The 26,353-nt window shown below is 45.5% G+C and overlaps 1 protein-coding gene across 1 annotated transcript in view; it reads left to right on the top strand.

Annotated features, from left to right (window-relative positions):
- loxhd1 (lipoxygenase homology PLAT domains 1) overlaps nt 1-26,353 on the top strand; it is a 188,858-nt gene that overhangs the window by 137,504 nt on the left and 25,001 nt on the right. The window contains exons 29-35 of the mRNA XM_033034197.1: nt 512-640; nt 1,920-2,084; nt 4,845-5,026; nt 16,721-16,837; nt 18,807-18,969; nt 20,140-20,294; nt 22,238-22,447. Coding sequence (XP_032890088.1) covers nt 512-640; nt 1,920-2,084; nt 4,845-5,026; nt 16,721-16,837; nt 18,807-18,969; nt 20,140-20,294; nt 22,238-22,447 — 1,121 coding nt within the window. The remainder of the gene's footprint in view (nt 1-511; nt 641-1,919; nt 2,085-4,844; nt 5,027-16,720; nt 16,838-18,806; nt 18,970-20,139; nt 20,295-22,237; nt 22,448-26,353) is intronic.

Consider the following 26,353-nt stretch of genomic DNA (forward strand, 5'->3'; position numbering starts at 1 on the left):
CTTTGTGTGAAAAAGTTACCCCTCCGATTCCTATTAAATCCTTTCCCCTTCACCTTGAACCTATGACCTCTGGTCCTCGATTCCCCTACTCTGGGCAAAAGACTGTGCATCTACCCGATCTATTCCTCTCGTGATCTTATACACCTCCAAAAGATCACCCCTTATCCTCCTGCGCTCCATGGAATAGAGACCTAGCTTACTCAACCTCTCCCTATAGCTCACACCCTCTAGTCCTGGCAACATCCTTGTAAATCTTTTCTCAACCCTGTCAAGCTTTCAAGCTTGACAATATCTTTCCTATAACATGGTGCCCACAACTGAACACAATATTCTAAATGCGTTCTCACCAACGTCTTATACAACTGCAACATGACCTCCCAATGAAATTCATGCCTTGCTGGAATTTGAACTGTTGCTCTGTGGGTTATTCGGCCAGACTGCAGATTGCTTCACAAATGCATGAAAGTACATCCAGGGATTTTTTTTAACATAAATCTATTTTTTTTTCTAGGAATTGTTAATCTCAAGGCAACAAAAAATAATAAAAATAAATTTGAAAAAGGAAATATTGATGAGTTTACTATAGAGGCCGTGGACATTGGAGCACTGAAAAAAATCCAAATAGGACATGATAACTATGGTAAGCCCCTCCCAACGGGCCTCAAAATACAGGAACCTTTCACAGAGACTGAGCGGATGCTAAATAGGACATTAATGTGAATTCACAAGGTCCATGGAGCCCTTCCCTTTCCACATCCTGCATCTAAGGAGGACAATCTCTATAATCTCTCAAGGGCAAATTCGGTACAAATGTTCTTTGCAAAAGACTCATGAAAGTGGTTCTGAGGACAGGTTATGAGGACACAGGCTAGTCGCTTTCTGGGAGTTCACTCAGTGGCCCACTCAATGGGAGCAACACCAATGATACTAGATTTTTGCCCCTTCTGAATGTAAAATGCGTTTCTTCACTAGTTTTTGGATCTAACATCGTAGTGTTTTTTATATTGATTTTGCCCAATTGCTCTTCAACTGAATGGTTGCTGGACCATTCAAAGGATGTTTTTGATTCAACCTTGGGGATGGATCTTAAGTCACATCCAAATCAAACCATATAAGGATACATATCTCCTCCACTGAAGGGCTTTGGAGACCCAGACAGGTTTTTTTTGATTAATGTTAGACTGGAGAAGCTGAGATTCTCCTTCTTGGAGGCAAGAACTTTGTGTAAGATTGTGACTGGTTAGGATGGAGTAAATCGACAGAATGTTCTCATTAGTGGATGGTTCAGGGAGTAAAGGGCACAGATTTAAAATTGTGTTCAAAAGATGCATGACAGATGTGAGGAAAAAGCTTTTCTGCACAGATAGTTGTCCTGATCTGGACTTCAGTTGCTGTAAGAATGGTTAAAATACTATCTGTCAGGGATTTCAAAAGGAATTGGACAGTGACGCAAGGGAAAATAATGTTCAAGGGTAGAGAAAGAACTGGGAATGGAATACATTGGATTATCTGCTAGGAGTCAGCATTTATTCCTCTGTGCTGTAACAATCGTGTGCTAACAAACAGAAGCATTTCTTGTTGCCCTCTTGGTGACAAATTCAAGTTGTTTGGTTTGTCTCCTTTCAAACAAGAATATAAGCGCTCAGACATAAACTTCTAATGACGACATATCTGTGAAATTTCCATTTGATTTGCAAAGTGAAGCAAGACTTCAACTAACATTACTTTCTCCTTTACTATTATTTGCAAATGACATTCCAACAGCACCAATTCCCAGTATTGTTGCTTCTGTTCCGTATCTCACCCCACAGTTCCTCCCTGACCCTTTTATTTTTACTTTGTGTCATTTTTTCTTGATGTACAGTTGAATGCAATTCCGATGTCAGCACCAACTCCTTTGTTGTGACATGTACTTTCAGGAGGGTGTGCTGGCTGGTTTTTAGACTGGGTGGAAATCGATGCTCCATCCCTTGGACAAATACTGCGCTTCCCATGTGGACGTTGGTTGGATAAAGCTGAGGATGATGGATACATCATACGAGACCTCTTCCCTGCAGACTTACAGACCAAGGACTATGTTCCATGTAAGTTATACCTTGCTGCTTAAATTAATAGGAGTTGTAGTTCAAGTTGTAATCCATCTGAGCTACTGGGAAGAAAATGTTACGCACCCTTAAGATTCTACACTATGAAGATAAATGGGAAGATTTGCCTCCTGGGATCTCGTTTTTATAGAAAGTTAACCTCACCAGAGGGATCACAAAGCACTTGTATAAACAAGACCTACAGATGCTGGTTTATACCACAGATAGACACAAAATGATGGAGTAACACAGCCGGTCAGGCAGAATCCATGGAGAAAAAGCATGGGCGATGTTCCCAGTCGGGACCCTTCTTTAGACTTCACAAAGCACACAGTTTTCTATTTGCCTTAATTTAAAAAATTCGTCAGTTCCCATTATGGGTTTCTGTTTTCTTTCTCAGAAAATATTCATCAACCAGTTTCTCACTGGCTTGCCACATACTATATGAGCTCTGAGCTCACACAACTCCACCATGTGATGGAACAAGAGATCAGCATCATACCTGCTTGGATTTTAAGGATAAAAATGCTTTTCACTTGCTGGACGTACAAACTCTAGCAGACAACATTCTTCAGACTGGAACTGTTTACAGTCATAGTCCTACAGTTTGGAAACAGGCCCTTCGGCCCAACTTGCCCACACTGGCCAACATGTCCTATCTACGCTAGTCCCACCAGGCCCATATCCATCTAAACCTGTTCTATCCATGTACCTGTCTAAATGTTTCTTAAACATTGCCATAGTCCCTGCCTCTATTGCCTCCTCCGGCAGCTCATTCCATACACCCACCACCCTTTGGGTGAAAAAATTACCCCTCAGGTTCCTTTTAAATCTTTCCCCCCTCACCTTAAACCTGTCCACTGGTTCTCGATTCCCCTACTCTAGGCAAGAGGCTCTATGCGTCTAACCTGATCTATTTTTCTCACGATTTTGTACACCTAACTTTTTATTGCTTTTAGTGCTGTTTTTTGCTTTTTAAATGGGATCTTGACTTTGAGGGTCCGAACTGGAGTTTCTGCCTTGGCAGTGGAGACTTGGGAAGAGTCGCAGCACTAATACCTGAAACACACTCAGTCCATTGATAGGCATAGCTCTGTGAAAGGCAGGCGCCCTGTACTGACCAGTGAGAGCCTTCCATCATTTAAAAAAATGGCTGGAATCATACTTAAGGCAGACTGCTCCTCACTCCACCTCTGCCTCCCCCATGGCAGTCCTGCAGTTGCATCTTGCAGCTGCATGGCTCCATGAGGCATTGCTGCATTGATTGTCCCACAATGTAGTGCAATCTGTGAACAGAGACTGGATCTCAGGTGGTGGAAAGTGGCTTTCTGATAGTATGGGGTATAAGTGGCCTTTTAGTTTAATTTAGTTTATAGATACAGAAACAGGCCCTTTGGCCCACTGAGTCTGTGCTGACCGGCGATCCCCGCACACTGACACTATCCTACACACTAAAGACAATTTACACTTATACCAAGCCAATTAACCTACAAACCTGTACGTCTTTGTAGCGTGGAAGGAAACCGAAGATTTCGGAGAAAACCCACACAGGTCGCGGGGAGACCGTACAAACTCCGTACAGACACGCACCCATAGACAGGATTGAACCGTGGTCTCTGGCGCTGTAAGGCAGAAATTCTACCGCTCGTCACCAATAAATACCTCTGATGATCAGAAGCATTGAGCAAAAGTGAAACCAATTATTTAAAGCAAACTTAAAATATTTGAAAAAGATGATTAAAAATATAAGACACGTAGCTGTGACTGGCATGAAGCTAAGTGGCCCAATACATTGTCTATTTGGTCATGATGGTATGGAATCACCATGGACAAGTCCAAAGGTGATTGAGAGTTCAGATGTGCAGGTACCTGACCTCCAGTGTCTAGGTACTTCCATGCTGCAGTGGTATGAACAACATCCTGAGCCTCAGGCAGGATGCTGCTTCTCTGATGATAAGAGCAGCACAACCCCCTATAAACCCTACTCACCAAGACAGGAAGCTCAGAGGTAACACTAACAAAGTAAGCACATTTAGACAGGAACATGGATAGGAAAGGTTTAGTGGGATATACTGTAGGCCCAAGATAGGCAAATAGGACTAGCTCTGATAACACCTTGGTCGGCACAGACCAGTGGGGCTGAAGGGCCTGTTTTCACACAGAGAGTGGTGAATCTCTGGAATTCTCTGCCATAGAAGGTAGTTGAGGCCAGTTCATTGGCTATATTTAAGAGGGAGTTAAATGTGGCTCTTGTGGCTAAAGGGATCAGGGGATATGGGGAGAAGGCAGGTACAGGATACTGAGTTGGATGATCAGCCATGATCATATTGAATGGCGGTGCAGGCTCGAAGGGCCGAATGGCCTACTCCTGCACCTATTTTCTATGTTTCATGCTATATAACTCTATGGGTTTTTTAAAGATAAATATTGCCAGTGAAATATAACGTACATTCTATCACCCGGGTCCCTTCTTTATAAGAAATAGCTTAAAAACATGAGAACAGCGATAGGCAGTTTATGCCCTTCAACTCATCCAGTGACCGTACACTATTTCTGTTGTAGTCCCACCCACTTTAAAAACTCGGTGTCAACGCATGTGGTTCCACCCTTACAAAGAAGAGCAGGTAGGAAAACAGTTACTTAATAACTTCAGAAGCGAGTGAACCTATTCAAGGCAGCTCTGGTCTTGCAGGAAGTTGCGCGTAATACCTGTGTTAAGCTACGGAGCTGAACCTATGCTTGTCCATGTTGCTGTTTCAGTTGTTCCATACGAGATCACTGTCCGTACCTCTGACGTCTACGGATCAGGGACCGACGCTGATGTCTTCATCGTCCTTTATGGGAGAGATGGTGTCTGCACCCACCAGAAGTCTCTGTGTGTTAATAAACGAGAGCGAAAGATGTACTTTAAGAGGGACGCCGTCAATAAGTTCATCATAGAGGTGTGCAAATGTCCTTTAATTTGGCTTAATCTGAATTAACTGAATGGTGGCCGATTAGGAAAAGGGGAGATGCAACGAGACCTGGGTGTCATGGTACACCAGTCATTGAAAGTAGGCATGCAGGTGCAGCAGGCAGTGAAGAAAGCGAATGGTATGTTAGCATTCATAGCAAAAGGATTTGAGTATAGGAGCAGGGAGGTTCTACTGCAGTTGTACAGGGTCTTGGTGAGACCACACCTGGAGTATTGCGTACAGTTTTGGTCTCCTAATCTGAGGAAAGACATTCTTGCCATAGAGGGAGTACAGAGAAGGTTCACCAGACTGATTCCTGGGATGTCAGGACTTTCATATGAAGAAAGACTGGATTAACTCGGCTTGTACTCGCTAGAATTTAGAAGATTGAGGGGGGATCTTATAGAAACTTACAAAATTCTTAAGGGGTTGGACAGGCTAGATGCAGGAAGATTGTTCCGATGTCGGGGGAGTCCAGAACAAGGGTCCCAGTTCAAGGATAAGGGGAAAATCTTTTAAGACCGAGATGAGAAAAACATTTTTCATACAGGGAGTGGTGAATCTCTGGAATTCTCTGCCACAGAAGGTAGTTGAGGCCAGTTCATTGGCTATATTTAAGAGGGAGTTAGATGTGGCCCTTGTGGTTAAAGGGATCAGGGGGTATGGAGAGAAGGCAGGTACAGGATACTGAGTTGGATGATCAGCCATGATCATATTGAATGGCAGTGCAGGCTCGAAGAGCCGAATGGCCTACTCCTGCACCTATTTTCTATGTTTCTATGTTAATACAACTGTGCAGTTTTACAAAAAACTGTGAAGATATTAAACATCGAGATGGTGAAGTAGCCAATCAAGTTACACTGTTAGCAAGAGTCTCTTGCCCAGAGTAGGGGAATCGAGGACCAGAGAACATAGGTTCAAGTTGAATGGGAAGAGATTTGATGGGAAGCCGAGGAGTAACTTTTTCACATAAAGGGTGGTGGGTGTATGGAACAAGCTGCCAGAGGAGGTAGTTGAGGCTGGGACTATCCCATTGTTTAAGAAACAGTTAAACAGGTACATGGATAGGACAGTTTGGAGGGATGTGGACCAAGCGCAGGCAAGTGGGACTAGTGTAGCTGGGACATGTTGGCCGGTGTGGGCAAGTTGGCCTGAAGGGCCTGTTTCCACAGTGTATCACTCTATGACTTATCAGCCAGTCTACTTGGTGTCTATGATACACTTCAAAAAACATAAAGTGCTGGAGTAACTCAGCGGGTCAGGCAGCATCACTGGAGAACATGGATAGGTGATGTTTTGGGTAAAGGTACTTCAGAAGGGTCCCAACCCAAAACATCACCTATCCATGTCCTCCAGAGATGCTGCCGAGTTGAGTGAGTTGATGCTCCTGCTGAGTTACTCCAGCACTTTGTGTTTTTTTTTGTAAACTGCAGTTTTGTGATCTGCAGTTGTTTGTGTCTCCATGATACACTTCAATGCTATTTAATTTAATTCAAACCAGGGGGGGGGGATAAAACTACCTGCCATCAGGGAACGTAGACGAAAGGGTCACTGAGTAGAGACCATTTTAATCCCAATTACAATTTCATCAGTACCTGTGCTCCATGGCAGCAAGTGCAGCCGTATTGCCCCGCAAGGTGTTTCAGGTGAGTGCATGACAGAAACCAGGAAGTCAGGAGTGAAAGGTCCAGTAGCCCTAGATACATAGACAATAGGTGCAGTAGTAGGCCATTCGTCCCTTCGAGCCAGCACCGCCATTCAATGTGATCATGGTTGATCATCCACAATATGTACCCCATTCCTGCCTTCTCCCCATATCCCTTGATTCCGCTATCCTAAGAGCTCTATCTAACTCTCTTTTGAATGCATCCAGTGAATCAGCCTCCACTGCCTTCCGAGGCAGAAAATTTCACCAATTCACAACTCGCTGTGTGAAAAAATGTTTCCTTATCTCAGTTCTAAATGGCCTACCCCTTATTCTTGAACTGTGGTCCCTGGTTCTGGACTCCCCCAACATCGGGTACATGTTTCCTGCATCTAGCTTGATCAATCCCTTAATAATTTTACATGTTTCTTTAAGATCCACTGTCATCCTTCTAAATTCCAGTGAATACAAGCCCAGTCGCTCCATTCTTTCAACATATGACAGTCCCGCCATCTTGGCAATTAACCTCGTGAACCTACGCTTCACTCCCTCAATAGCAAGAATGTCCTTCCTCAAATTAGGGGACAAAAACTGCACACAATACTCCAGGTGTGGTCTCACCAGGGCCCTATACAACTGCAGAAGGACCTCTTTGCTCCTATACTCGACTCTTCTCATTATGAGGGCCAACATGCCATTATCTTTCTTCACTGCCTGCTGGACCTGCATGCTTACTTTCAGTGACTGACCTGACACCATTCAGAAAATAATATGCCTTCCCATTCTTGCCACCAAAGTGGATAACCACACATTTATCCACATTATACTGCATCAACCACGCATCTGCCCACTCACCGAACCTGTCCAAGTCACCCTGCATCCTCATAGCATCCTCTTCACAGTTCACACTGCCACCCAGCTTTGTGTCATCTGCAAATTTGCTAATGTTACTTTTAATCCCTTTATCTAAATCATTATAATGTATATTGTAAATACTGTAGCTGCGGTCCCAGCACCGAGCCTTGCGGTACCCCACTAGTCACTGCCTGCCATTCTGAAAGGGATCCGTTAATCCCTACTCTTTGTTTCCTGTCTGCCAACCAATTTTCTATCCATGTCAGCACTCTACCCCCAATACCATGTGTTCTAATTTTGCCCACTAATCTCCTATGTGGGACCTTATCAAATGCTTTCTGAAAGTCCGGGTACACTACATCCACTGGCTCTCCCTTGTCCATTTTACTTGCTACAGCTGTAAAGGATTGAGATAAGTAATACCTTCATCACCTAGATGGTGGCAAACCTTTGAATTCTCTACTGGAGAAAGCAATGGAAGAAGAGTGTGGTGGCTCAATTGTGTGAATTCAAAACATCGGCCGGAAGACTTCTGAAGATTCTGAATCTCAGTTTATGAGGATAAGGTCATAAGGAATAGGATTAGAGTTGGGCCATTCGGCCCATCAAGGATAGTCCTGAAAAATGGTGCCATGGTAAAAATCAGCCATGATCCTGATGAATGGCAGGGCAGGTGTGAGGGAGTGGATAATCTGGTCCAGACCCTATTATATATACAGTATGCTTATGTGACCTGCCAGGGGTATAAAGGGTGATTTCACAAGTTAGTGCTGCAGTAGCATCATGATCATATTATGGGGCTGGTTAACCTGATTGAATTATACAAAATTGCTCAGAACATTCAGCGGGCCAGTTAATGGGTCCGGTCAGATGGTGATTACACTCACAGCCTTGCCGTTAGCAGCACATTGCATGGACCAAAAACCTTCATCTTATCCAAATCCAACTCTTACCAGTACATTAACCTACCAGTTTCCACTAGTAGTTGTTTCTCTCTCAACAACTGATATAAGGCAAACAAAACAAAACTGAACTACCAACACTTTTACAAGCAACTCCTTTTTTAAAAGTGTTTAAGAAGGAACTGCAGATGTTGGAAAATCGAAGGTACACAAAAATGCTGGAGAAACTCAGCGGGTGCAGCAGCATCTATGGAGCGCAGGAGAGAGAGGAGGAGAACTTCTTCAAAGTAGGCATACCTTGAGGAGATTTCGCAGTGGAGTAGACAATGTGTGAGAGAGGAGGAGAACTTCTTCAAAGTATGGGTCTGAAGAAGGGGTTCGGCCCGAAACGTTGCCTATTTCCTTCGCTCCATAGATGCTGCTGCACCCGCTGAGTTTCTCCAGCATTTTTGTGTACCTTTCTTTTTTAAAGTCCTGTGACCAAATTTAGAAGATCACAACCGTTTCAATACCTTCCATATCGAACAGTTCACAACACTGCAGATGCCAGTGATGTATTTACTAGTGGATGTGACGGAAAGACTACAGCTGTTTAATGTTTGATGGGAATTTTCCCACTCAACTCTGACTAATTTGGAAGCTTGACGTAACGAACAAGCTGGAAGTGCATTTCGTTGTCTCTGTACTGTACACTGACAATGACAATTAAAATTGAATCTGAATCTGAATCTGAATCGGAAGTGCCATGTGATGAAAGCTGGTTAAACTCAAGCAATATGTCTGTGTCTATGCACAGTGAAAGGCCTGGATTGAGTGGATGTGTCGAGGATGGTTCCATTAGTGGGAGAGGCTAGTACCAGAGACCATAGACTCAGAATATAAGGACGCACCATTAGAAAGGAGTTGAGGAGGAATTTATTTTGTCAGTTGCTGGTGAATTTGTGGAATTAATTGCCACAGAAAGCTGTGGAGGCCAGGACAATGGATATTTTTTAAGATGGAGATTGACAGATTACTACGGTGTCAGGGGTAATGGGGGGAAGGCAGGAGAATGGGGTAGAGGGGGAAAGATAGATCATCCATGATTGAATGACGGGTAGAATTGATGGGTCAAATGGCCTAATTATGCTGCAATGACTTATGAACATATGAACCAATTTGATCTTACCCTCTAAGAGATGTTCTCGGTTTCAGTTCAGTTTAGTTTATTGTCACATGTACCGAGGTGCAGTGAAAAGCTTTTGTTGCGTGCCAACCAGTCAGCGGAAAGATAATACATGATTACAATCGAGCCACTGGTAAAGCCGGCAATGTCCGATCAAGGATAGTCTGAGGGTCACCAAAAAGGTAGTTAATAGTTCAGCACTGCTCCCTGGTTGTGGCAGGATAATTCAGTTGCCTGATAACAGCTGGGAGGGAACTGTCCCTGAATCTGTTCTATCTATCTTTTCACCCTCTGCAACTGTTTTTTTTCCTCCCATGATTTGATGGAGGGTCCGAGACCTGAAATGCTTCTCTTTCACAGATGCTGCCTGTTCGGCTAAGTGCATCGAGTATTTTCTGTTTTTAAGCCTGCTGGCTGTATCCCATTTAAGCCTCTCCTGTATGTGATTACAAGTCCACAGCAATGAAATGACTATCTGAAACCTATCTAACTCGGAGAGAATCAGAGACAGACAACAAATGGCAATAATTCACGGACAATGGCACAAATGTGGGGGCGATTAACCTTTTGGAATCTGGACTACAGTTTGATCAAATTCTTCATGCGTGCTCTCAGAAGGCAAGGCCCTTTGAATGGAAGATAGACACAAAAAGCTGGAGTAACTCAGCGTGTCAGACCTCATTTCTGGAGAAAAGGAATAGATGATGTTTCTGGTCGAGACCCGAAACGTCACCTATTCCTTTTCTCCGGCGATGCTATCTGACCCGCTAAGTTACTCCAGATTTTTGTGTCTTATCTTCGTTTTAAACTAGCATCGGCAGTACCATCCTACATCCTTTGAATGGTTCAGTGTTTTGGCATCAGTAGTAGCTCAGCAATGAATCAGTTCACCACTGGATGTGAACCAAGGTGGAGGCAGCTTTTCCTGTGCCTGGATTTGTAATCCTGGGCCTCGTCCATGGCCAGAGTGAGGACCATTGGAGGTCCTCAGCCCACTGGCTCCACCTCTTCCTTTCTTCTTCCCCCCCCCTCCCCCACCCTCACATCAGTCTGAAGACGGGCAAAGAGTAGGAGTAAACGGGTCCTTTTCAGAATGGCAGGCAGTGACTAGTGGGGTACCGCAAGGCTCAGTGCTGGGACCCCAGCTATTTACGATATATATTAATAATTTGGACGAGGGAATTGAATGCAACATCTCCAAGTTTGCGGATGACACGAAGCTGGGGGGCAGTGTTAGCTGTGTGGAGGATGCTAGGAAGCTGCAAGGTGACTTGGATAGGCTGGGTGAGTGGGCAAATGCATGGCAGATGCAGTATAATGTGGATAAATGTGAGGTTATCCACTTTGGTGGCAAAAACAGGAAAGTAGACTATTATCTGAATGGTGGCCGATTAGGAAAGGGGGAGATGCAACGAGACCTGGGTGTCATGGTACACCAGTCATTAAAAGTAGGCATACAGGTGCAGCAGGCAGTGAAGAAGGCGAATGGTATGTTAGCATTCATAGCAAAAGGATTTGAGTATAGGAGCAGGGAGGTTCTACTGCAGTTGTACAGGGTCTTGGTGAGACCATGTTACGACTCCCGAATGCAGGTACTTCAGAGCCGCGTAACATAATTCAAAAACCAGGTTCAAGTTCAAAAATCTTTTAATTATTCAATGGAACACAAAACCCAAACCTGATTTAAACAACCCAGTCAGGGATAGGGATGGACTAACAAACAATTAAACAGTGCTCCAGCCAGCCACGTAATGGGCCGTCGAACCGGAGACTCTAAAACCTGCCTAAAGAGATATAACCCTGAAACAAAATACACGAAAACACTAAGGTCAGCCCTTATCCGTCCCAATTCAATATTTGTTAACAAGTAATGGTGAAAGTACACAAAGTTCTATGCCATGTGGCCAGGCCTTCTGCAGCTCACACCAGCAGACTGCTCACAAGTCAGGGTCTACGAAGAAGAGAAAGAATCCTGGGAGTTTCTGGTATTTAAGCTTCAGATGAGTCACCTGTCACCTGACGCAGCTTGGCCAATCGGGTTCAGGAGCCTTTTAACCCCTTGATTCCAGACTCACAGCCACGAGGCCTGTACTCGGGAGAGAAACAGAGAAAGGTAAGTACATAGCATTTACCAGGGGGGGGAGCGCCTAACACCCCCACCCAAAGATGCTGAATAGGTTTCGGAAGAAGAGAGAAAAAAAACACCACCAAATCTCAGAAACTATTCAGGAACACTAGTGGCGCGACAAGGCGTCAGCCAAGACATTATCCTTGCCACAGATATGCCTGACCTCCAGGTTGTGGTCTTGCAGCTGCAAACTCCAGCTCATTAACCGCCGTTTCTTATTCTTCATACTATGCAAAAATACCAATGGATTATGATCCGTGAGTACGATGACAGGGACATTCGAGGAGCCAACATAAACCTCGAAATGATTCAGAGACATTAAAATAGCAAGGGCTTCTTTCTCAATGGTGGAGTACCACTTCTGATGACGATTAAACTTCTTAGAGAAGTACGAAACTGGATGCTCCACCCCATCTGAATCATCCTGTAGAAGAACTCCACCAACCCCACGATCACTAGCATCCACTGCCATCTTAAATGGACGCTCAAAATCAGGTGCCGCAAGCACAGGTGCGCGCACCAGAAGACTCTTAGTATGATCAAAGGCTTGTTGACACTCTGTGGACCACACAAAAGCTACCTTCGGACTCAGCAAATCCGTCAAAGGGGCAGCCACCGCAGAGAAGTTGGGACAGAACCCTCTATAGTACCCAACCATAGCCAGATACCGAGAGTGCGAACCTGACCCCGGCCCACCACCTTACCCAGATACGTTACCGTTACCGTGGCCTGGCCAAACTCCCACTTCCCCAGATTGATCGTTAGGTTTGCCTCCGCTAGACGATGAAATACCTCCTTCAGATGACCGATGTGTTCAATCCACGACCTGGAGCACACAACCAAATCATCAAGGTATGCCTCACAGAAGGACAAACTAGACAATTCAATGTTCACCAACCGTTGGAAGGTTGCCGGCGCATTGCGCATCCCAAATGCCATTACCGTGTACTGAAGAAAGTCATCAGGCGTAACAAACGCAGAGATCTCCCTCGCCCGCCTAGTCAAAGGGACTTGCCAATAGCCTTTTAACAAGTCCAACTTAGACACAAAAGATGCACTTCCCACACGATCCACGCAATCCTCCATCCGTGGAAGAGGATAGCAATCCGGCTTAGTTACACCATTTACTTTCCGAAAGTCCGTGCAAAACCTGTCCTCCCCATTAGCCTTCGTCGCCAGTAGACACGGAGAACTCCACGGACTACAACTAGGTTCAGCAATGCCATGCCGCAGCATATAGTCAACCTGACTCCTTAGACGATGACGCTTGTCAGGGTTGACCCGATACGGATGCTGTTTAATTGGCGTAGCACCGGCCACGTCAATGTCATGCTGCAGCACAGACGTCTGAGAAGGCACATCCGAGAACAGTGACCCATTTGACTCTACCAAAGCAAGCAGATCACCCCGCTGACTTCCAGTCAAATGAGACAACCGCAAGGGAAGCGACTCCAAAGCCTCAGAGTTACTCAGCTTTCCCTGCGTCACTGCCACAGACAACCGTGCCTCACCCACATCACCACCCGTGTCACGGCAGCACCACTGCAGCCAAAACAGGCTTAGACGAAACCGAAGGACACAGCTCCTCCACATCAACCTCCACAGGCTCCTGCTCATGGTACTGTTTCATCATGTTGACATGACAGAGCTGAGTCTTGCGCCTCCGATTAGGGGTACCAATAACGTAATCCCTCTCACCAACCTTCTTAACCACCTGATAGGGACCGCTATACCGAGCCTGCAGACTGGAACCAGGAATAGGCAACAACACCAGGACCTTGTCACCTGGAGAAAAATTCCTACTAGAAGCCTTCCGGTCGAACCAGTCCTTCATCTTAGACTGAGCAGAAGCAAGATTACCCATTGCCAGTTCGCATGCCCTCCTCAGTCTAGACCGAAAGGTACAGACGTGGTCTAAAATACTACGTTTTGTATCCTCCTGCAACCATTTCTCCTTCAGGACCCTCAACGGACCATGTACAGTATGCGCGAACCCCAGGTCAGCAGGACTGAACCCTAAAGACTCCTGCACGACCTCACGCACCGCAAACATAACTAGATGAACCCCCTCATCCCAGTCTTTTTCAAACACCAGGCAGTAAGTCCTCAACATAGATTTCAGAGTCTGGTGAAACCTCTCGAGAGCCCCCTGGCTCTCAGGATGATACGCACTGGAGTAACAATGCTCAATATCTAACAACTTCATTACCTGACCAAAAACCTTCGACATCAAGTTGGTCACTCTGCACAACCTTGGGCAAACCGAACAACGAAAAAAACTTAGTGAGAGACTTAACAATTGCAGGGGCAGTAATTCTACGCAAAGGGACCACCTCCGGAAAGCGGGTAGACGCACACATAATTGTCAATAAAAACTTGTTGCCCACCCTTGTCCGAGGTAGAGGACCCACACAATCAACTAGAATCCGCTCGAACGGCTCACCGACCACAGGGATTGGATATAAAGGCGCAGGAACAATCGATTGGTTCGGCTTTCCTGCCACCTGGCAAATGTGACAACACCTGCACTGCTGTTTCACGTCCTTTTTCAACCCTGGCCAAAAAAAATTCCGTAAGATACGGTCATACGTCTTATTGACCCCCAAATGTCCACCCAGAGGACCATCATGAGCCAAACAGAGTATCTCGTCCCTATACCGACGAGGCATCACAATCTGATCAACCACGCTCCAATCATCATGCCCAGATATATCCAAGGGAGACCACTTTCGCATCAGTAAGCCCTCCCTTAGAAAATACCCCTTTGCTGTGGAATCCACATCCCCCTCAGGCACCGCGCAGTCGAACAGATCAGATAAACCTGGATCACTCTTTCGCTCCTCAACCAGCCGGTCACGTGACAACGACACCGGCACATTTCCAGACACTACCCCATCTTGAGATGTAGAAACACCCTTCACAACACAGGATCTATCATCCTGATCCACAAAAATGCTCTCACTCAGGTCCACTACATCCTCAAACTTCGCCTGGCTCTTAGCCATAGCTCTCGTGACAGCACAAGCTGCGAAGACCCTCGGATGCTGCATAGCCAATCTATCAGGACTCTGCACCATCGGAACAGCCGTCACCTCAGGAGTGACTAAAACTCTACCTCCTGCCAAGTCATTCCCCAAAATCACAGAAACTCCCCCAACGGGAAAACACGGCCGTAACCCAACAGTTACCCGGCCTGAAACCAACTCGGACTCGAGACTCACGGTATGCAAAGGCACTACCATGTCATCCATCCCGAATCCTACCACTGGGACACTTGACCCAACCGATGATTCCCCAGAAAACGGCAGTACACTATCCAATATAAAGGACTGAGTAGCACCAGTATCACGCAAGATGGATACTGGAACTCTATCACCCCCATCCTCTAGAGAAACAAAACCATTCATGATGAACGCAGAATAATTCCTACACTCATCAGACTCAGGCACCTCAGGTACCACAGGTGCCTTCTGTGTACCCACCAAAGCCACAGGCTTTGCATTTTTCTGCTTCAGAACGGGACACGACTTTAACATGTGCCCTCTCCCTCTACAATAGTAGCACACAGGACCTTCATTAGTCTTCAAATTTCCGTCAACCTTATCAGCTCGGACCTCCCCCTGTATCAACGTGCTGCCACTTGCAGGCACAGAAACACTGCCACCGGCGACACCACCACGATCAACCGGCCGTGCACCAAAACTAGGATCGCCCAACAAAATCAGATTTATGAGTCAATACATACTCATCCGCCAACACCGCGGCCTTAGACACCTCATTCACCTTCTGCTCATTAAGGTAAATAGCAACCCTCTCAGGGAGACAGTTCTTAAAGTCTTCCATAATCATCAAGGCCCGTAGTAGCTCAAAATCCTTCACTCCTTGAGAAGCGCACCACCTGTCAAAAAGTGCCTCCTTCTCCCTAGCAAACTCCACATAAGTCTGGCTATCAAACTTCCTAAAGCGCCGGAACTTCTGCCGGTACGCCTCTGGAACTAATTCATAAGCCCTTAATACTGTAGACTTCACACACTCATAGTCCAGATTGCTTTCAACAGACAAAGACGAGTACACCTCCCGTGCTTTACCCACAAGGACACACTGCAATAGCAAGGTCCAACCGTCCCTAGGCCACTTCAAGGACAAAGCCACCCGTTCAAACACTGTGAAATACTTGTCCACATCCTTCTCACTAAACGGGGGAACCAGGCGGATGTTCTTGCTCATATCAAACTCCCGTTCCCTAGAGGAAACCCGGGAGGCATCCAATTCCTTCTCCCACAGCCTAATCTCTGCCCTCTTGGTTTCCTCCTCAAGTCGTCTCATTTCAAGAACATGCATGAGCTCATCCAAAGATTGAGGGGGGATCTTATAGAAACTTACAAAATTCTTAAGGGGTTGGACAGGCTAGATGCAGGAAGATTGTTCCCGATGTTGGGGAAGTCCAGAACAAGGGGTCACAGTTTAAGGATAAAGGGGGAAATCTTTTAGGACCGAGATGAGGAAATCATTTTTTACACAGAGAGTGGTGAATCTCTGGAATTCTCTGCCACAGAAGGTAGTTGAGGCCAGTTAATTGGCTATATTAAAGAGGGAGTTAGATGTGGCCCTTGTGGCTAAAGGGATCAGGGGGTATGGAGAGAAGGCAGGTACAGGATACTGAGTTGGATGATCAGCCATGATCATATTGAATGGCGGTGCAGGCTCGAAGGGCCGAATGGCCTACTCCTGCACCTATTTTCTATGTTTCGACCCGAAACGTTGCCTATTTCCTTCGCTCCATAGATGCTGCCTCACCCGCTGAGTTTCTCCAGCATTTTTGTCTACCTTCGATTTTCCAGAATCGGCAGTTCCTTCTAAATCATATTGCTTCATGTTAGCAAGCTGCCCAAACCTGAACTGCTGTGTCTCTGACTGATAACCTTTTGTGATCAACTCTTAATGAACGTGTAAGGCAAAAATTGTAACAATGTCCTTTTCCTTTCAGTTGGAAGATATTGGAGAGTGCATCGAGAAGATTCGCATTGGACATGATGGTCGCGGGATGAGCTCTGGGTGGCACTTGGACAGTGTGGAGATCCGCCGACTGCTTTCAAAGGGGAAGGTCAGATTTGTCACAGATATTGACTTGAATTCTGACCTTCTAAGTAGGTCCCAGGGAATATGAAGAAGGGTCTTGACCCGAAACGTCACCCATTCCTTATATCCAGAGATGCTGCCTGTCCTGCTGAGTTACTCCAGCATTTTGTGTCTATCTTCGGTGTAAACCAGCATCTGCAGTTCCTTCCTACTAATTTCCTCTCATGATGCACCATTTAACATTGTTGTGCAAAATCCCTTTGCCTGTTAGATTAATTAGTCGCTATCTTTTCTTAACTGTGCGTTTCACAGCATTTATAACCGGGCTGCTTGGATGACCTTCACTCAGATAACGTGCAAGGGAATTCTACCAACACTGTACAGTGGCGTAGCTACCTTACATCTCCAGGAACCGGGTTCAATCCTGACTATGGATGCTGTCTGTATGGAGATTGTATGTTCTCCCCGTGACCTGTGAGGGTTTTCTCCGGGTGCTCCGGTTTCCAACACTCCAAAGAGGTACAGGGTTATGGGCTAATTGGCTTGGTAAAATTGTAAATTGTCCCTTGTGTGTGTAGGATAGTGCTAGTGTGCGGGGATCGCTGGTCAGGGCGGACCCGGAGGCCGAAGGGCCCGTTTCCACATTTTATCTCTAAGCTAAACTAAACTAAACTATAAGGCAAGCATTCCGTGATGAGATTAAAACACCAGAACTGTTTTGTAACGAAGGGCTTCAACAATACGCAAATCAGCCATAAAGTCATCAGGATCATTTGTTCTCACTGATATATTGATTCACACATCTAGCCAGCGTTTGCCCCATATCCCGCTAAACCTATCCTATCCATGTACCTGCCTGAATGTTTTTAAAACGTTGTGATAGCACCTGCCTCAACTACATCCTCCGGCAGTTCATTCTATCTGATCTGCCTACCAGCCTTTGTGTAAAACGGTTCCCTCTCAGGTTCCTGTTAAATCCTTCCCCCCTCACCTTAAACCTATATCCTCTGGTTTTTGATTCTCCAACTCAGGGTACAGACTCTGTGCCAATTTGCCCTATCTATTCCTCTTAAGATATTATACACCTCTGTAAGAAAACCACTCATCCTCCTGTGCTCCATGGAACAAAGTCTTAGCCTGCTCAACCTCTCCCTATAGCCCAGGCCCTCGAGTCCTGTTCAGATCTAGAGAGTTTCCAGCAGACTTTGCTGGTGAAGGAAGCTGTGGGATCTTGAGGTGAATGAGTGAATGAATGAATGAATGAATGAATGAATGAGTGAATGAGTGAATGAATGAATGAATGAATGAATGAATGAATGAATGAATGAATGAATGAATGAATTAAACAATACTTTATTGTCACATGTACCTAGGTACAGTGAAATGCTTTGTTTTGCACACAACCTGGGCAGTACACAAGTATCGCCACGTTTTGGCACCAATAAAGTTATGAATGGAAATATATGAATTTTAAAATTTATTTTGTACCATTCATGTTGCAACTTAGTGCAGCTGATAAATTATTTTTAAAGTGTTGTCATTGTTATTTAAGTTATTTATGTAGTGCACAGTAACAATGAGATGAATAGCCAGATAAACTATTTTTGGGTGCTGCCTGTTGCAATATAAATAGCTAGTTGGAGATTTCCTCTGCATTTATTCTCATCGTGCAATTTAACCAGCTATTGAGAGTGCAAAGTATATTTCCAATGCTCCAGTGCTGTTCTATTAGGCTCTAAATAATGTTTCAGTCCATTATATCTGGGGAATGTTTGGGGAATTAATCCACAATCTTCTGATTTTGGGGTAAAATCTCCACTGCCAAGATGAGGAAGAGGGGATTATGGGCAAACATGCATAATGGCAGAGAAGACTCAATGGGCCGAATGGCCTACTTCTGCTGCTATGTCTTACGGTTTTATGGTCTTAAGACGGGGAAGAAGAGATTACGGGCGTACACGCATCTTAAATATCTGACATTTATTCAATGCCAGGGCTCAGAAACGATTGTGTTCCCCTGTGAACGCTGGCTGGCAAAATCCGAAGACGATGGAGAAATCATTCGAGAGCTGGTGCCCTTGGAGATTATTCAGAAAAAGCTGCTGAAGGACGGGACCCTGAGGCAGACTGAAACCACCGTGGAAGATGCACTGGAAAGTGAGTACTCCTGCACTGGCAGCCGAGACAAACCTGGCTGAAAGGTTCTGGCTCGTCGCTCTCTGAGTCATCAAACAGCAGACCTAGGCAGCATGCACTTACACTGGGTGAATCTGAGGGGTGGGGGTGGATGATAGCCATGGACTGCCATTTCTCAGCTGAGCTGTTGTAGTTCACCAACCAGATCAAAAATTAATCCTTGTGAAGCGGAAACAAAGGTGTCACTGGGTCGTCCACACCTACTTCTGGTGACCATTTATGGAGCAGTGCAGGAACAAATGATTAACTTTGCATTTTACTGGAGTCAGAAACATAGAGTTGTACAGCAAAGAAATGGGCCCTTCAACCCACCTTGTCATCTCTTTCGCCCATCCCCTTTTCTCAAATTAGGACCATACCCTGCTATTTAAGTGTGTCTACTTACCTCTTGGTTGTATCAGATTCCACCACTGCCCACCCTCTTCCAGAGTGAGCTAGATAGGGCTCTTAAAGATAGTGGAGTCAGGAGATATGGGGAGAAGGCAGGAACGGGGTACTGATTGTGGATGATAAGCCATGACCACACTGAATGGCGGTGCTGGCTCGAAGAGCCGAATGGCCTACTCCTGTACCTATTGTCTATTGATTATTGTCTATTGTCAATGTGAATAAATAACATGAAGATATAAATGGTTAGAATACTTTTGGGGCCTTTTCTTACAATTCTTAAGGGGTTGGGCAGGCTAGATGCAGGAAGATTATTCCCGATGTTGGGGAAGTCCAGAACTAGGGGGTCACAGTTTAAGGATAAGAGGGAAGTCTTTTAGGACCGAGATAAGAAAATCATTTTTTACACAGAGAGTGGTGAATCTGTGGAATTCTCTGCCACAGAAGGTAGTTGAGGCCAGTTCATTGGCTATATTTAAGACGGAGTTAGATGTGGCCCTTGTGGCTAAAGGGATCAGGGGGTATGGAGAGAAGGCAGGTATGGGATATTGATTTAGATGATCAGCCATGATCATATTGAATGGCAGTGCAGGCTCGAAGGGCCGAATGGCCAACTCCTGCACCTATTTTCTATGTTTCTATGTTTCTATGTTTTGAGTTTTTAATATTTTAACTTGCCTTTGGATTATGTTTAACCACAACATTTCATGCAAATATCCCTTAATGATGCCTGTTTGATTGAAGCTCACAATTTTAAGATTTCTGTGTACACGGGCGATGTCTACAGAGGAGGAACGGATGCAAACGTCTTCCTCACTATCTACGGAGACCTGGGAGACACTGGAGAAAGGAAACTGAGTAAATCAGAGTCACACTCCAACAAGTTTGAACGAAGCCAGGTTAGTCTGCAGCTTTGACTCAGAGTGGAACATATTGGAACTGGGGGAGATCAGAAAATCACTCTGTATCTCGACTCCACTGAACCATTATTGGTGAAGAGCATTGAATTGCCACATGCACCGGGACCGAAATAATGAAATTCTTACTTGCTATAGCTTTACAGGCGCATCTTCTTCTTCTTACTGAGTCCACACACAAGATTAGAAGTAACACAAAAATGCTGGCGAAAATCAGCGGGTGCAGCAGCATCTATGGAGCGAAGGAAATAGGCAACGTTTCGGCCCGAAACGTTGCCTAGTTCCTTCGCTCCATAGATGCTGCTGCACCTGCTGAGTTTCTCCAGCATTTTTGTGTACCTTCGATTTTCCAGCATCTGCAGTTCCTTCTTAAACAAGATTAGAAGTTGTTCAGCCAGAGCTGAACACACTTCTCGGCATCCGCATACAATGGTCTCTGACTTGTGCTTCTTGTGCTTCTTGTGCGTGGTGGTGGAAAGATTGGTGGTAACAGGGCAGTGACCTGAGTGCTCTTTGCTTGCCCCTACAGGTGCAGCAAATGCAGCAAAATAAATTATAGTTACCTTGACTATGGCCAGAGATGGCTTTCATTTATTTGGATGAAAGCTGATCATAACCATTAGCAATTATGATAAGGTCTGAAGAAGGGTTTCGGCCCGAAATGTTGCCTATTTCCTTCGCTCCATAGATGCTGCTGCACCCGCTGAGTTTCTCCAGCACTTTTGTCTATCTTTGATTTTCCAGCATCTGCATTTCCTTCTTAAGCAATTATAGATAAGATTTGTTTTTTGTCAGTAAAACTATTTGCGTTAGATTGAACAGCTATGATACCACAGGAGGAAGAAGGTGGGGCAGATCTCAAGGATAACCTGAGAATGGAGCTGGGGTCCAGACCTAGATCTGGGATATTTGGCTTCCCTCTGAGCAGTGATCCTGGTTTCACATGCCTTTCCCACGTAACCCTGTGTGTTTGACAGTGCTTGTGAGGGCAGAATCCAGGACACATGTGGATTTTATTTTTTAGGAACTTTTGCTTGATCCTGAAAGTCCTGTCATTCTTTCAGAAACGATATTACCCATCGATGGACTTGAGAGTGCCAGACTCACCCACCAACCGCCCCCTCATCCAGAGGTCTATTCGCTGTGCATGGCTGACCCCCAACACAGGGAAATGTGTCAGTGATATAACAGGGTTGGGAAATGTGGATGGTCCATCCCAATAAACTGTACATGGGAAAGTATAGCCTTTGACTCGGAGCATTGCATTTTCCGCTGAGAAGGACCGCAATACTGTCATGAATTCTTAATTTGTGCTGCAAATTCGGAGCAGGTTTCCCTCAGCAAGTCACAGTCTGAAAAAGTGTCCCGACGTGAAAAGTCGCCTACAACATGTTTCCAGATATGCTGTCTGACCCACATTGAGTTACTCCAGCAATTTATTTAGTTTAGTTTAGAGATACAGCGTGGAAACGGGCCCTTCAGCCCAAGGAGCCCATGCCGACAATCTGTTCACACTAGTTTAATGTTATCTCGTTTTCTCCTCCACTCCCTACACACCAAGCGCAATTTACAGAGGCCAAATAGTCACTAAACCCTCACATCTTTGGGATGTGGGAGGAAATTAGAGCACCCAGAGGAAACCCATGCGGCCACATGGAGAACATGCAAACTCCACACAGACAGCACCTGAGGTTAGGATCGAACATGGCTCTCTGACGCCGCGGGGCAGCAACATTACCAGCTACGCAGTTGTGTCTTTTTTTTTCATATTCCCACTTCTGAGAAGGGTCCAACCCTTTAATATTTACAGTGTTTCTGTCAACAGATGTGGCCGGACCTGCCAAGAGTTTCCACCATTTTCTGTTTCGACTTCAGATTCCCAGCACCTGCAGTCTTTTATTTTTATTATTACTTCATAACCACAGGTTGATACTTTCACCATGGAAGCCGTGGACCTTGGCCAAATAAACAAGATCAAGATTCGCCACGACAACAGCATGGCGAGCCCTGATTGGTATTTGGAGAAAGTGGAGGTGGTTGACGTGGATTTAGAGGAGAACTACTTGTTCATGTGTGAACGCTGGCTTTCAAAGACCAGGGAGGACAAGAAAATTGAAAGGATATTGTTTGCGAAGGTACCTTGTGCGCCAAATACTCAATATTGTACACAGGGGTTGGAGATACGGGAACTTACACTGTGCATATGGATGTATTATATTATCTGGAGGTTGGAACAGAAATAACATATTTTTAGATGGCAGTACATTCAATTCAGATTGGATGGGAACATTTACTGACTTGTATCGCATTTAGATAGATAGATAGATAGAATTTATTTGCCACACAACCAGGGTCGGTGGTATTTGGGTTGTCAGCAACGGTACAATAATAAAGAACACACAACCACAATAAAAAAGTAACACAAACATCCACCACAGCATTCATCACTGTGGTGGAAGGCACAGAACTTGGCCAGACCTCCTCCATTTACCCCCGTGGTCGGGACCTCCACCCTCCGCAGCCGTTGCTGCGGGCGTCCAGATGGTAAGGGACAAAGTCAAAGTCAAGGTAAGTCCAGGATCGGCTCTTCCCCACCGGAGACCGCGGCTTCAGGTTGGTGTAGGCCGCAGGCCGGCGGTCGAAGATTTAAGGTTCCCGCCGCGCCGCAGCCAGAAGCACCGCAGACCGCAGGGCCTGCGGTCGAATCTCCCCTCCAGGGGTGATGGTAAGTCCATGCCGCACCCGCGGTAGAAGTTGGCCGTGGGCCGGCCGTGATGGCTTCTTCTTCCCCCGGGTCCTCCACGAGGGATCCCGGGCTGCGGACGCCGCGCCATCTGGAGCTCTGCAGACCGCGGCTTCAGGCTGCCGGCTGCCGCGGGCCAACGAAACGGAGCGCTCCCCTCCAGCGAGGGCTCGCCCGCTCCACGCCGAGAGTCCACGCTGCGCCCGCCGCTGAAGCCCCGGGCGCGTCTCCGGAAAAGGCCGCGCCGATCCTCGTTGTTAGGCCACGGGCGAGGCGACCTGGAAAAAGTCGCCTCTCCATGGAGGAGGCGACCAAAGCGGTTTCCCCCACACCACCCCCCACACAAGACACACAAAGGAACATTAAAACAAACTTTAAAACATACTTTAAAACATACTACAAATTGAAAAGACTAACGCACTGCTGACAGGCGCTGCCACTGCATTTACTTCAAATAGACAACAGATGCAGATTTTTGAGGGAGGGGATTGCAAGTAAACATAGAAACATAGAAAATAGGTGCAGGAGTAGGCCATTCGGCCCTTCGAGCCTGCACCGCCATTCAATATGATCATGGCTGATCATCCAACTCAGTATCCTGTACCTGCCTTCTCTCCATACCCCCTGATCCCTTTAGCCACAAGGGCCACGTCTAACTCCCTCTTAAATATAGCCAATGAACTGGCCTCAACTACCTTCTGTGACAGAGAATTCCAGAGATTCACCACTCTCTGTGTAAAAAATGATTTTCTCATCTCGGTCCTAAAAGATTTCCCCATTATCCTTAAACTGTGTAATGTGTAAGATTTTGCAACACAGGAGAGAGATGTTGGAAGTCTAAAGGGTGACTGATTCAAATTAATGTCAGGGAGTATGGTAGCAAAAAGCAAATACTAACTAGATTTAGAGTAATATGGCCACAGTTAGAGTCATAGAGTCATACAACATGGAAACAGGCTCTTTGGCCCAACTGGTCCAAACCGACTAAGCTGCCCATCTACCTGATCCCATCTGATGCCCATCATCCATTTGCCTGCATTTGACCCATATCCCTCTAAACCTGAATAGAAGTGTAATAGGCCACACACCAGGACAAATCAAAATAGCATCTATCTTACAGTATGGCTATTTGAGTAGTGTGGGTTCCTTAATGAATTCATGATTATTTACTCTGGACATGCCATATGGTGGATATTGAAAATGCTTGCAGCATTAAATGATTAAAAGTTTACTGGTGCGAAGATGACCTGGACTCCCACAGAAACAGAAGAGGGAAGTTGCAGGTGCCTATTTGCCTTTCTGCCCATCTACACTAATCCCATTTGACAACATTGTGTCCTTCTAATGCATGGACAGAGACACCAAATGCTGGTGTAACTCAGAGGGTCAGGCAGCATCTCTGGAGAAAAGGAATAGGTGATGCTTCGGGTCAGAACTCAAGAAGGGTTCCAACCCAAAACGTAACCTATTACTTTTCTCCAGAGATGCTGCTGCCATTCAGTTACTCCAGCATTGGTGTCTATGTTCGGTATAAACCAGCATCTGCAGTTCCATCCTACATCTTCTTCTTATGCCTTGCCTATTTACATGTCTGTCTAAATAAGTCATAAGGTCATAAATGCTATGAATAGAATTAGGCCATTCAATTCTGCACTACCATTCAATCATGGCTGATCTATCTCTCTCTCCTAACCCCATTCTCCTGCCTTCTCCCCACAACCTCTGACAGCTGTACTAATCAAGAATCTGTCTATCTCTGCCTTAAAAATATCCACTGACTTGGCCTTCACAACTCTGGCAAAGAATTCCACAGATTCACCACCATCTGACTAAAGACATTTCTCCTCATCTTCTTCCTAAAAGAACGTCCTTTAATTCTGAGGCTATGACCTCTAGTCCCAGACTCTCCCACTAGTGGAAACATCCTCTCCACATCCACTCTGTCCAAGCCTTTCACTATTCTGTACGTTTCAATGAGATCTCCCCTCATTCTTCTAATCTCCAGCGAGTGTAGGCCCAGTGCCAACAAACGTTCATCGTAGGTTAAATGCCTCTTAAATGTAGTGCTTGTACCTGATTCCAATACCTTCTCTGGTGGCAAGTTCCAGATATTGACTAAAAAAAAATCGTTCCAGATATTGGCTAAAGAAAGATTCCTCTGAAATCCTCTTTAAAATGTCTTCCTCAAACCCTTGGTCTCTTGCTTTCGATACCCCATGTACGTGGAACTGATTCTGACTATCTACCCTATCTCCATGGAAAACAAAGCCAAGAGCCTGAAGACGGTCCAGACCCCAAAACGTCTATTGTCCATTCCCTTCTACAGATGCTGCCTGGCGCGCTGAGTTCATGCAGCACTCTGTTTCTACCCAACCTATGAGCACTTTGGATATCGGAACTGGGGTAGACATTGGTGGATGACGCTCCTCAGTTAAATTGTGTATCTCGGTACACATGACAATAAACTAAACTCAAACTCAGAACATTTATGTGATAGGAGATATATTTAAATTATCAGATCTCAACCCAGGTACAAGCAACAATCCTGAAGAATAAATGAAAGCAACAAATATACAGAGCAGTAACGTGGATTAATATCAGCGCGTACCCAAAGCTGAGCGCCAGGACAATGTAGGAAATTGAGATGAGGATTTGAAAGTTGATGGAATAAAGATACTGACAAGTACAGATTTGGTGAGACTGTCGTGTTATATCACAGCTTGGATTGGAAACAGCACTGCACAAGACCGCAAGAAATTCCAGAGAGTTGTAGATGTAGCCCAGTCCATCACACAGACCAGACCTCCCACTATTGACTCCACCTGCACTGCCCTCTGCCTTGGAAAAGCAGCCAACATAATCAAAGACTTGTCCCACCCCCAGTCATTCCTTCTCCCCCCCCCCCCCCCCCACCATCTAGCAGTAGATATAGAAGCTTAGAAACAAGCACCACCAGACACTGGGATAGCTGCTCCCTCTCATTTATCATACTTCTGGAACGGTCCTTCCATAAGCTAGGGCACTGTCCAATTCACCTCCACCCCATTGTGGACATTGGACTGTTTACAGAACTGGGGCGCTACAATGCATCAACTATATTCTGCATTCTGTACCTTCCCCTTTGCTCTATCTATTGCACTCAAATTTGACGATTGTATTTATGTGTGGTATATCTGATTTGTTTGGATAGCCTGCAAAACAAAGCTTTTCACTGTACCTCGGTACACATGGCAATAATAAACTTAAACCTAATGAATGCTGTTTAATCTTGTTTGATCCTCTTTATTTCCCTTCTTAG

This window comes from Amblyraja radiata, chromosome 1, assembly GCF_010909765.2.
Source record: "Amblyraja radiata isolate CabotCenter1 chromosome 1, sAmbRad1.1.pri, whole genome shotgun sequence".
In the NCBI taxonomy this organism is placed as follows: Eukaryota; Metazoa; Chordata; class Chondrichthyes; order Rajiformes; family Rajidae; genus Amblyraja; species Amblyraja radiata.